We start from the raw sequence: 13109 nt of genomic DNA on the forward strand, positions 1-13109 counted from the left end.
CTTTGACGAACATTGAAACACATGGTCAAATCATAGCTGGCTGACTGGCTGTGCCAGCAAGAAGCTCAAACAAGGGTTACAAAGATGCACTGGCAAAAAGGGAGAACAGGGCACATGTGGTCTTCCTACTGGCTTGGAGTCTATACCCTGGCCCCTCTAATTTGGGAGTAGGGTTAAAAGGAAAGGGAACCATATGAATAGGATGTCTTATTTTGTGCTTTTAAAAAAAGGACTCGAGAGTCTCATTTTGACACATCAAGTTCAATCCGCCACGCTAATGCCTCATCTGTACTTTTATATAATGCAGAGCTGAGTGCAGACGCTCTGGGAGAAGGGGAAATCAGGCCAGATTTATGGAAAACAAAGACACAAGGCTATCTGCATCTCCAACTTAGTCCATACTACAGAAAAACCTCCTCAGAAATAATTGCTCAAGGCAAAGAGAACTCAATTACTAAGGAAAAGCTGTCCCAATGAGGGCTCATGTTTTAATGAGCCAAATAGCTTCAAATTAAGCTGAACTCAGGGTTTTTCCAATCAGCAGTTTCACCCATTTCTAAGTTCTCATTTCTTATTTTCAAAAATCAAAATGACTCTGCCTAAATTTTTAAAAAAAGAAATGCCTTATCACACTCACTCTAAAACAATAATTCACTAGATTTTCACCTACATATCTTCTATATAATTAACAAACCCTTCAGATGGCACAAAGGCAGATAGTATCACTCTATTAAAAGTACTATCAACCAATCCCATACTAATTCCTCTCAGTAGCCTGGCCCCGGACACCCCCACAAAAACTCAGTCACAGAAATCCCCTGCCATCAGAGAGAAGGCAACTGCTTGATCCTAGCCACCAACTAGGTCATCTGGGGAAAGTAGTGGCTTACCTGCTCCTCTGACAGTTGGGATATGTGATTCACAGCAGCGTAGGACTCAATTTTGGGGTTAAAGTGGTTGATGATGGCTCTGAAACAAAGAATTCATATTAATATGGTGCCAGATGGAAGAGGGGGATACATCTGTTAAAAAATAACGATCAAGTACCCTCTGGTTTAGAGTACTAGAGCATGGGACGGATTATGACTGGGTAACTGTCCTCTTATTGAACATGAGGAGGTCACAGATGGGGGTGAATTGATAACTCTGAAATGGGAAGGACTTACTATTAGACAGAAAATAGAATCAAGCATCTCTGCTCTGCAAATGAACTAACGGAAAAAACCCAAAGCCGAACAAAAATACTGAGTCCTTCAGATGAGAAAGGGAACCCAGAGGGCTGTCCACTAGAGGGCCCTGGTGCTTCAATCAGAAAGAAAAACTGTCTTCTTTGACTCAGGAGAATAGGGCACTCGGCAAAGCTGGGCCAACAACACAAAGGCTAAATAGAAGCAATCTTCATATTTGTTAGTAAGTAGTTTCAAACCAAAATTTTATATCTGGCCATTCAACCCAAAAGCTGAGTGTCATTTTAAAACACTCCCTTCTCCATCACTTGGTCACATCCAAAATCACCTAGTCTTATCAAATCTACCTCTTAAAAAATCTCTGAAATCTGAAATAAATTTCCCTGAAACCAATGCCTTGGTATAGGTCTTTGTCATTTCTTGCCTGGTGTAGCAAAAAGAACACAGGTTTTAGATCATGGTTTTACATGAGTCCATACGAATATAAATGATTCATAGAGAAGAGACAAATCTTGTTTTTTCTCATATATATATAAAATTATATATATATATATATATAAAATTTTAGACAGCGTGTCACTCTGTCACCAAGTCTGGAATGCAGTGGCATGATCATGGCTCACAGAATCCTTAACTTCCCAGGCTCAAGCGATCCTCCCACCTAAGCCTCCCTAGTGGGACTACAGGCACGTGCCACCATGTCCGGCTAATTATTTTTGTTGTTGGTAGAGACCGGGTTTTGCCATGTTGCCCAGGCTTAAGCCTGGGCTCAAGCAATCCACAGGTCTCTGCCTCCCAAAGTGCTGGAATTACAGACACGAGCCATGGCAGCTGGCCAACAAATCTTTCTTATAGAACAATTTCAAATAATATATATGTAGATACTTCTCCCTATAGGAAATGAAGTTTATTTCTCATCCTGAGGGTGCGCTAGATTTAGTGACTGATTGCCAAAGACTAGAGTAGCAAATGGGAAACACAGTAACTTTATAGCAAAGAAGCCTGGCAAACACTACCTTAACAAAATGATGAAGCTGTATATTGCCAGTGATATCATGTAGATATCATGTAACCCTTGGTGTGACCTGATGAGAAGGGCACTTAATATCTCAGTCTAATCACAAGAAAAATATCAGATAGGGGACATTCTACAGGATAACTGAATGGTACCTTTTTTTTTTTTTTTTTAGACAGGGTCTCACTTTGTCATCCAGGCTGGAGTGCAGTGGCACAAACATAGCTCACTACAGTCTCCACTTCCTTGGCTCAAGCAATCCTCCCACTTCAGCTTCCCAAGTAGCTGGGACTACAGGCATGCGCCGCCATGTCTGACTAATTTTTGTATTTTTCATAGAGATGAGGTTTCACTAGATTGCCCGGGCTGGTCTCAAACTCCTGAGCTCAGGTGGTCCTCCCTCCTCGGCCTCCGAAAATGCGGGGATGACAGGCATGAGCCATTGCTCCTGGCCCTGACTGGTAGTTTCTTTCTTTCTTTCTTTTCTTTTCTTTTTTTTTTGAGATGGAGTTTTGCTGTTGTTGCCCAGGCTGGAGGGCAATGGCACGATCTCGGCTCACTACAACCTCCACCTCCTGGGTTCAAGCAATTTTTCTGCCTCAGCTTCCCAAGAAGTTGGGATTACAGGCCCCCACTACCATGCCCAGCTAATTTTGTATTTTTAATAGAGATGGGGTTTCACCACATTGGCCAGGCTGTTCTCAAACTCCTGACCCTTCAGGTGATCCACTTGCCTTGGCTTTCCAAAGTATTGGAATTACAGGTATGAGCTACCGTGCTCAGCTGGTACTTTCTTAAGACTCTAAAAGTCATGAAAAACAAGAGTTGAGAAATTGTCACAGATCACTGGGGAGATATGACAATTAAATGCATATCCTGGAATGGCCCCTAGAACAGCAAGAGGACATTAATGGAAAAACTAGTAAAATCTAATTAAAACATGGAGTTTAGTTAATAATAATGCCAGTTACTTAGTGTTGATAGATGTACCTTGGTGACATAAAATGAGGGAAATTAGGCTGAGGGTATCCAGGAACTCTGTGGATTATCTTTTTACTTTTTCTGTAAATCTAAAATTATTCCAAAACAGAAAGTTTATTAAAATGGGTGGTGTGGGCTAGGCGTGGTGGCTCACGCATGTAATTCCAGCACTTTGAGAGGCCAAGGTGAGCGGATCACTTGAGCTCAGGAGTTCAAGATCAGCCTAGGTAACATGGTGAAACCCTGTCTCTACAAAAAATACAAAAAAATTTAGCCAGGTGTGGTGGCACACACTTGTGGTCCCAGCTACTTGGGAGGCTGAGGTGGGAGGATCACTTAAGCCCGGGAGGCAGAGGTTTCAGTGAGCCAAGATTGTGCCACTGCACTCCAGCCTGGGTGACATAGTGAAACCCCGTCTTCTCACAAAAAACTCCACCCAAAATCAACAACAACAACAAAATGGGTGCATGGGCTGGGTGCAGTGGCTCACAACTGTAATCCCAGCACTTAGGGAGGCTAAGGTGGGAGGATTACTTGAATCCAGGAGTTCGAGACCAGCCTGGGCAACATGGTGAGACTCTGTCTCTACAAAATAAAAAAAATAATAAGCCAGGGCCAGGTGTGATGGCATGTGCCTGTAGTTTCAGCTACTTGGAAGGCTGAAGTGGGAGGATCACTTGAGCCCAGGGGGATGAAGCTGTAGTGAGCTGTGTTTGTGTTACCACACTCCAGACTGGGCAACATAACAAGACCTTGTCTCAAAGATAAAAAATAAAATGTGTACACATGTGTATATGTGTGTTTGTGTGTGTGTGTGTGTGTGTATGTATGAGCTAGCATAACAAATCACTATTTTCTTTTATAGCTTCTTGATAGTAAAGAACTATAGAACCATTTAATCTAATTCTGGTAATAAAAGTATAAACCAAAACCTTAAAAAAATAATACCAATCTCTGCACTTATCACAATACCTGGGAATAGTCTATTGCAGCCATATAAGAAATGTTTGTTGAAAGAGGGCTAAATCTTAGAGGGTACATTTATAACATTTATATAACATAATATATAACATTTATAGTACAAATAATAAAAACTTGGAAAAGCAATGCCAAACATCTAACCCAATGCCTGGTACACAGCTTGTGCTCAATAAATCCTCAATAAATGAATAAACCAAATATGACAGACATGAGTCAGGAGCAAGAGGAGAGTTCTAACAACTTATTTTTCTAGAAACTACCAAGAGAGCTGAAGATAATATCTGGAAGTTAAGGCTGAGGTTTAGTCTAAATCCAAAGTAGGAAAGAATTTTGTGACCAAGTGGGGGTCAAATATTTTTCTCAATCAGAGAGCAAGGCTCAAGGATGTTGGCAGAGATGACCACAGCCCATAAGCAGAAAGGAAAACCAGGACCCTAAACCCAATGAGAAAGTAGGGGAAGCAAGTTTAGAGAGGAACTGATAATCTCACCGATCATAGCAGCAGCACCAATTTAAGTTCACTCAGGGTGGAGTCTTGAGTCATAGGGTTGTGTCCTGGACCAACAGGATTGACGGAAAGGAGCTACAGTAGTCAAATCAATCTACCATAGACCACAGGTATCTTCGGAAAAAGATTTTGCACTCTGTAAATGCATCCACATTTTATGCTTTTATAGTTTTTTTTTTTTTTTTTAAATCAGGCTTTCCTTACATTTGTTAGGAAATTTTTTTTTTTTTCGAAAAATTCCTGTCTCAACTGAACTAGAAGTTTTGTTCTTGTTCTTGTTTATTATTATTATTATTATTATTATTATTATTATTATTATTATTTATTCTTGCCTAGGTTTGGAGAATACAGAGATCCAAGTACCCTAGCTTCTGTCTGGGTGGAATGTTCGTGGCCACCGGGGCAACCAGGGGAGCTAGTGAGGTTGGAACAATGAAATAATCCCTGGGAATGGAATTGCTGGGGATGTAATTCTCTTTCCTTTCTACTTGAACAGTTCTTTCACCAGGAAACAAAGCAAGGACATAAGAAAGGAAAGAAAAGAGACAGGAAGAAGAGAGGGAAGGAGAAAAGGAAAGAGGAAAGAAGGGCGAGAGGGGCTGGGAGGCAGGAAGGGAGGGAGTGAGGGAGAGAAAGGAAAACCCAGAAGGCATTACCTTCAGAATGTACACTTATTTCCTTCCCTTCTCACCATTATACTTATCAGGTGTCAGCTGGCTCTATGGGTGACCAGTTCTTCATACTGCAGGACACACATGCTGATATTGTTTGGGCAAACTTATCCTGAGGGTATGATAGATTTACCACTCTGGGAATACATATTTGGAATGAAGATAAAATCATCTTCCAACCTGCCCTGTGACAATCTCATCTCAGAACTTCAGATCTAAGCAGGTGATTAAGGTCTCCCACCAGGCAGGCTGAAAAACTATTTAGAAACCTGAGGAAGGTGGAACAGTCTACATTCATTTAGCAGTCTCTAACTCAGTACCCACAAAGGCAGTATATGTGTCGGCCTTACGTTTTGTTTGTTTGTTTGTTTGTTTCTTTGGGATTGTTATCTGCAAAATCTGAGTGCTAACCTAATGTCCTGGAGATATGCCAGGTGGAGGGTATTCAGCCTAAGCAGTAAGAAAAATAGTCTAGCACTGGCTCTTCTCTCTCTAGGCTCTTAAAAAAGGAATTCCAGACAGGGCTTGGGGGCTTCCCATTAAAGTTCTTAGTACTTTGCACTATTGAAATGGAAAAATGTCCTGACATGGCACAGAAATGGCAGAACACTGGAACCAGGCTAAGCCAGACCAAGCTGAGTGACACACCTTTTCAGTAACTGAATTACATAGCTGCTTCTTCCCCAGGAAGTCTGATGACTACCAGGCTCACCTGGGTTGTGATTCCACACCATCCCGCCTGGCCAAGGTGTTAGATGAGGACTCATGCTTGACTAGCTCTTAGTGGGAGAAAGATGAGGCACCAGATTTATAGATGAAGGAGGAATCTCCCCATTTTCTTTAGGCTTTCCTTCTCACTGGTAGCACCTCCAAAAGGATTTACTACCATCTTTTCTGAACCTTTGGGAAGGGAGTTTCTGGGAGATTCTAACAGTACTTCTCTCTCATTTTTACTGGTCAAAACCTAACAGGTAGCAACGGCCGGTGCTGATGCCTAAAATGAAAGTCTTCCAGGAAAGAAGAAATGGCATTTTTTTCTACCCAAAGATGAATGAGCAAAACATGAGTTCAATTTCCTCTCCATCCATTCCATCTAAACCCCCACCCTACAAAAAGTGAAGGTGAATACTGCAAACGGGACACAACTTCCTCACCTCTGTCTAGTGTGAGTGAGGAAGAAAATGAGGCTAAGGAAAGAAGAGACTAGGGAGAAGAGTCACAGTAGACTGTTATACACTGAATGTCTGTGTCCCCTCCAAATTCAGACATTGAAGCCCTAACCCTCAATGCGATTGTATTTGGAGATAGGGCCTTTATGGAAGTTAATTAAGGTTAACTGAGGTAATAAGGCTGGGACCCCTGATCCAATAGGATTGGTGTCCTTATAAAAATAGACACCAGGCCGGGCACAGTGGCTCACACCTGTAATCCTAGCACTTTGGAAGGCTGAGGTGGGTGGATCACCTGAGGTCAGGAGTTTGAGACCAGCCTGGCCAACATGGCGAAACCCCGTCTCCACTAAAAATACAAAATTAGCCAGGTGTGGTGACAGGTGCCTGTAATCCCAGCTGCTTGGGGGGCTGAGGCAGGAGAATCGCTTGAACCCAGGGGCCGGAGGTTGCAGTGAACTAGAATCATGCCACTTCACTCCAGCCTGGGCAAAAGAGTGAAACTCCGTCTCAAAAAAAAAAAAAAAAAAGACTCCAGAGAGCTCTCTTCCTATCTGTCATGTGAGGACACAGTGAGAAGGCTGCTATCTCATAAGCCAGGAAGACAGCTCTCACCACAAACTGACCCTGCTAGGGTCCCAGATCAAGGATCTGGGACTTCTAGCCTCCAGAACTGTGAGAAAATACAGGAAGGTTTGAGTGGACAATGAATGAGAAAACATAGCCATTATGAAAAGATTAAGGTTTCCCTTCGACAAAGGTGGCAAGGCAATTAAATAGGGAAAAAAATAATCTTTTCAACAAATGGTACTGGGACAAGTAGTTATCCACATGCAAAAGAATGAAGTTAGATCCCTTCCTTATACAATACACAAAAGAACTAGAAATGGATCACAGATCTAAACGTAAGGTCTAAAAACTACAAAATTCTTTTTTCTTTATTTTTTGAGACGGAGTCTCTCTCTGTTGCCCAGGCTGGAGTGCAGTGGTGGAATCTCAGCTCACTGCAAACTCTGCCTCCTGGGTTCACACCATTCCCAGGAGCTGGGACTACAGGTGCCCGCCACCGCACCCGGCTAATTTTTTGTATTTCTATTTATTTATTTATTTATTGATTGATTGATTGATTGATTGAGATGGAGTCTCACTCTGTCCCCCAGGCTGGAGTGCAGTGGCGCAACCTCAGCTCACTGCAAGCTCCATCTCCTGGGTTTACACCATCCTCCTGCCTCAGCCTCCCCAGTAGCTGGGACTACAGGCACCCGCAACCACACCCAACTAGTTTTTTTGTATTTTCAGTAGAGACAGGGTTTCACTGTGTTAGCCAGGATGGTCTCAATCTCCTGACCTCGTGATCCGCCCGCCTCGGCCTCCCAAAGTGCTGGGATTACAGGCATGAGCCACCACGCCCAGCCCTTAAAAGCTATAATATTCTTACAAGTGAATCTTCATGACTTGAGGTTAGGCAGTGATTTCTTAGATAAAACACCAAAAGCACAAATGACAAAAGAAAAAGTGGATCAATCTGAACTTTAAACTTTGTGCTGCAAACAATGCCATCAAGAAAGTGAAAGGACAATCCACAGAATAAGAGAAAATATTTGCAAATTTTGTCTGATAAGAAACTTGTATCCAGAATATATAAAGAACTCTTATATTCAACAATGAATTACACACAAATAATACAATTTTTTTAAAGAACAAATTATTTGAATACAGAAGAAAAGATACTCAGTATCATTAGTTATTAGGGAAATGCAAATCAAAACCACAATGAGATACCACTTCACACTCATTAGGATAATGGTAAAAACAGAATAGCAAGGCTGGGCACAGTGGCTCATGCCTGCAATCCCAGGAGTTCGAAACAAGCCTGGGCAACATGGGGAGACCCCCGTCTCTACAAAATTACAAAAAAAAAATTAGCCAGGTGTGGTGGCACGCGCCTGTAGTCCCAGCTACTTGGGTGGCCAAAGTGGGCAGACCGCTTGAGCCTAGGAGGCCGAGGCTGCAGTGAGCTAAGATGGAGCCACTGCACTCCAGCCTAGGTGAGAGTGCAGACCCTGTCTCAAAACAAACAAAAAAACAATAACAAATGTTGGCAAGGATGTGGAGAAGAACTCTCGTACATTGCTGGTGGGATTGTAAAATGGTACAGCTACTTCAATTTATAGGAAAGGTCCAGAATAGGCAAATTTGTAGAAACAGAAAGTAGATTCATGGTTACTTAGGGCTACAAGGAGGGTTAGGGAAGAATAGTGAGTGACTGCTATTGGGTATAGGGTTTCTTTCAGGGGGAACACAATATTCTAAAGTTAGATTGTGATGATGATTGCACAACCCTATGATTATACCAGAAAACATGAACTGTATACTTTAAATGGATGAACTGTATCATATATAAATTATCATGGCTTCCTTGGCCCCAGCAGTTTTTGAGCAAGCTGCTTTCTCCAACCAGTTCCACACAGAATTCATGTGGTGATTCGCTCACTAAGAAAACTTTTCTAAAGCTTGCATACGTTAGCAACGCTGATGGCAGTAGGAAAAGGAGCTCACTGGGTCATGAACTATTCTATAAATTACAGAAGCTGGGATTTCAGGAGCTTCTGGAGAGAGAGAGCTCTGTGGTACAATACCACAAAAGGTGGCAGAGATGGCATTTGAGACTAGTGCTGAAGGGCACATGCTCAGGAAGAAACAACCCTACCTGGAGGTGAGAAGAGTCCAACTCATGGTAATATGTATGATATACTTAAATCAAAAGTTCTGCACGTAGCAAAGGATGTCAGCTTTTGGCTGTTGGAATAGGATGTTGAGGGGGGTGGCACAGTTAGTAGATGAGAAGAAAGTTTCTCTTATTCTCAACATCCTTTTCCTTTACCCTTTTCTTTTCCAGCAATAGTTGGAGCTGACCACATTATTCAGGGAAATAGAATAGGGAAGAGGATTTAAAGAAATATAGGTAGTAATAAGGCCCAAGGAAGGGGAAAGGAGTTCTACCCACAGACAGAACTTAGTGGGGAAAGAGAATATAATTTCTAACCAAACCTCAAGCTTTTCCGAAACTTGAACTAAAAGCTCCAAGAGAGCAGGTACTAAATTTATTTTGCTCACCAATATTTTGTCCAGTTTCACTGTAAGTAGCTTTTGCTTCTGGAGATCCAGAATCACTAGCTATCCTCCCAAGTATGAAAATAAAAATTAAAATGTTTTATCCTCATCCCAGGAAAAAAGGTGGCTCAGATATGAACAACTGTCCTCCCAAAGAAGGAGCAAAAGTTGACACTGATGACAATAAAGCTTTTCTTCCTCTTAAGTCATATCAAGAGGCTAGAGGAAAGCTTTCTGGCATTCCTTATTTAAGTAATCCAATACCTTCTAAAAGTAAGCCTAGGTTTTGTTTGTGTGTTTGTTTGAGGGTGGGGAGGATGAGGTGAGGCATGGGGGAGTGTGCTTTACTCTGGTACTGGGCCTCTAAAGCCACTGAATTAGAAAGTCCCAAAGGGGAAGGAAAAATAAATAGACAACATCATAGTAAAGAGAAATTGCTAAAGCCAGCCACAGTGAGGGACGGCACTGTGCCCAGTGCACCTTTAAGAGCAGGAATCTGGGCCACCCTCCAATGCAATTTTCAACTTCTGACTGCAGAAGATAGGGGTCACTTATACAGGCTGAAGCAAAATGAAGTGGACAGACGGGACAGTAAGGATGAACAGTAAACTGGCTGGGGATTTCTTGGTCCATTTTAAATTTATTCTTTCTGACTCATGACTCTGCAAAGCAGCTCTGTTTTCCCAAGTGCCGGGTGGTTGTTAACTGAGACACATAGTTAATGCCGAACTTGCATTAAAGATAAGCATGGAAATGTTCCTTTAACAATGTAGGCAATATAGCTTAAGAGAAAATGTGGGCCAGGCATGGTGGCTCTCCCCTATAATTCCAGCACTTTGGGAGGCTAAAGTGGGAGAAGTGCTTAGCTCAGGAGTACAAAAATAATTTTTTTTTTAAATTAGCTGGGCATGGTGACATGTGCTTGTTGTAGTCCCAGCTACTCAGGAGGCTGAGGTTGGAGGATTATTTGAGCCAGGGATGTCAAGGCTGCAGGGAATCATGATCACACCACTGTGCTCCCCAGCCTGGGTGACAGAGCAAGACCCAGTCTTAAGAAAAAAAGAAAAAAGAAAAAGAAAATATGGATTCCTCCTCATATCCAATACAAATCTAAAGCAAATCCTCCAAAATGCAACCTCCCATGGACAGAAGCATCTACAAGTCTTTTATGAAACAATAAATAGGCCGGGCGCGGTGGCTCAAGCCTGTAATCCCAGCACTTTGGGAGGCCGAGATGGGCGGATCACGAGGTCAGGAGATCGAGACCATCCTGGCTAACATGGTGAAACCCCGTCTCTACTAAAAAAAAAAAAAAAAAAAAAAAACTAGCCGGGCGCGGTGGCGGGCGCCTGTAGTCCCAGCTACTCCGGAGGCTGAGGCAGGAGAATGGCGTGAACCCGGGAGGCGGAGCTTGCAGTGAGCTGAGATCCGGCCACTGCACTCCAGCCTGGGCAGCAGAGCGAGACTCCGTCTCAAAAAAAAAAAAAAAAAAAAAAAAAAAGAAACAATAAATAAATAGTTTCATTCAGAAGCTCAGAACATGGTGATTGTTTCATTACTAAGATATCTGAAGGAAGCAGGCTATCTCTAAAAGCTGCTATGTACATCTTTCAGGTAGAACAGAGAAAAACAAGCAAAAGTTGTTTTTGTAGCTCTCATTCCAAGGAAGGAGGGAACATCACTGGTATACTCAATACATACATATATATATATATGTATATGAAGATTCTTAAAGATTTCACCCTAAAACTACTCCTATAAGACTACCAGATTTACATTAAAGAGTCTGATTGTGGGTGAATTTCTCAAGCTTAGTAAAAAATTTGGATCTTAAGCTCCAACCTCATTAAGACCTGTAGCCCTGTATTTTCAAATGCTTACTAAACATTTACACCTGGATGTCTTGCTTTTGTTTACCTGGATTTCTTCACATAGAATGTTATCACCACTAAAAAGCCTAAGTCATCTTCTTCCTTGAAGGCCCAGTTAAAATACCATTGCTTCCCTGAACAACATGGTTCATACAGAAAACAGCAAGGCTTTAGAGAAAGGAGATCTGAAAAAAATCTGGATTCCTCCACTTATTAACTGTGTGACTTTGGACAAGAGATCAACCTCTCTGAGTAGTAGTTTATTTGGTTGAATTTCATTTCCAAAACTTTCCTCTCTGTTTTCCTGCATACCATCTAGCCCTAAAGATTTTTTTCCCCCCCAAAGCAGTTTCCCTTTTCCTAGACCAGTCCAGTGATATACTACTATGCAATATACTACAGAGTATGTTCTCAGATATCTGGGACTAAAGACAAGAAAACCATCATATTCGTAATTGCTTTTACCTGGGAAACCTTTAGGCATACAGGTAAAATACAAACTTCTGAGAAGGGGTAAAGGTATGATTGAGTGTATGTGGCAGTAGTTAAAATGGTTCATCTGAGGCTGACTTATTTAATATTAAACTAATATTTCTTTCACCTTCAGAATTGCCTCACAGACTCCTATTTCATGCAGTACTAAGCTTCCTTCTTCATAGAGTCAATGAATCTTCAGCCCATCCAATTCAACAACAACAAAAAAAGCAATTTCCCTTGATGCCTGTTAACAAATGCATTACAAGCCTCAGAGACTCTGCTGATTAACATTAAACAAAATAAAATCTCAAGTAAGAATACCTTCTAACTTTTTCACTTTGAAACTATCTAATCAAAACATCAGCAACTGACCTGTTAGGATTATCCTTCTAACTTACCCCCTAAGTTTTAGGCCTTAACCCTTTCAGGACCATTATTTCCCTCCATAAATTATAATACTGTCCCTGTAGCCATTCTTTTCAGGACCAAAGACACAAAAATGGAACCCTAGTATAAAAGGCATTTTGACAACCACCAGGAAGGATGAACTACTGACCAGTGCATCTAGTTGCTTACTTTACCCAATGATCCAATTATATAAGCTGGCCTAAGTAATTACTAAAGAGAATTTTTTTTTTTTTTTGAGACGGAGTCTTGCTCTGTGTCCCAGGCTGGAGTGCAGTGGCGCGATCTCGGCTCACTGCAAGCTCCACCCCCTGGGTTCACGCCATTCTCCTGCCTCAGCCTCCCGAGTAGCTGGGACTACAGGCGCCCGCCACCACGCCCGGCTAATTTTCTTGTATTTTTAGTAGAGACGGGTTTTCACCATGTTAGCCAGGATGGTCTCGATCTCCTGACCTCGTGATCCGCCCACCTCGGCCTCCCAAAGTGCTGGGATTACAGGCTTGAGCCACCGCGCCTGGCCAAGAGAATTTGATAATGTAAATTTATTGGTTGAAGGGAGTGGAACAGAGAATGTGTATTATTGACTACACCTTAGCAACCTTCATATTTTAACCTGCGAATGATTTGAGTCAGCATTCCTCTTGATTTCTGGGTGAGAAACACATGTCATACCAGGTAACGTATTCACTGCTGACTATATTTTCATCTAGCCTCTGCATTAGGCAGATGA

At 42.0% G+C, this 13109-nt stretch overlaps 1 protein-coding gene across 19 annotated transcripts in view; it reads right to left on the reverse strand.

The window, feature by feature from the left end:
• Positions 1-13109, reverse strand: part of ARMH3 (armadillo like helical domain containing 3) — a 222162-nt gene that overhangs the window by 47430 nt on the left and 161623 nt on the right. For all 19 annotated transcript variants that reach the window (XR_012418158.1, XM_074002571.1, XM_074002569.1 and 16 more), the window contains one exon: positions 891-969. Coding sequence is in view for 16 of the 19 variants with exons in the window: in XM_074002571.1 (XP_073858672.1) it covers positions 891-969 (79 nt within the window). In the remaining 3 variants the exon portion in view is untranslated. Of the gene's footprint in view, positions 1-890; positions 970-13109 lie in introns of those variants that run through there.

Source organism: Macaca fascicularis, chromosome 9 (assembly GCF_037993035.2).
Source record: "Macaca fascicularis isolate 582-1 chromosome 9, T2T-MFA8v1.1".
NCBI classification, from domain to species: domain Eukaryota; kingdom Metazoa; phylum Chordata; class Mammalia; order Primates; family Cercopithecidae; genus Macaca; species Macaca fascicularis.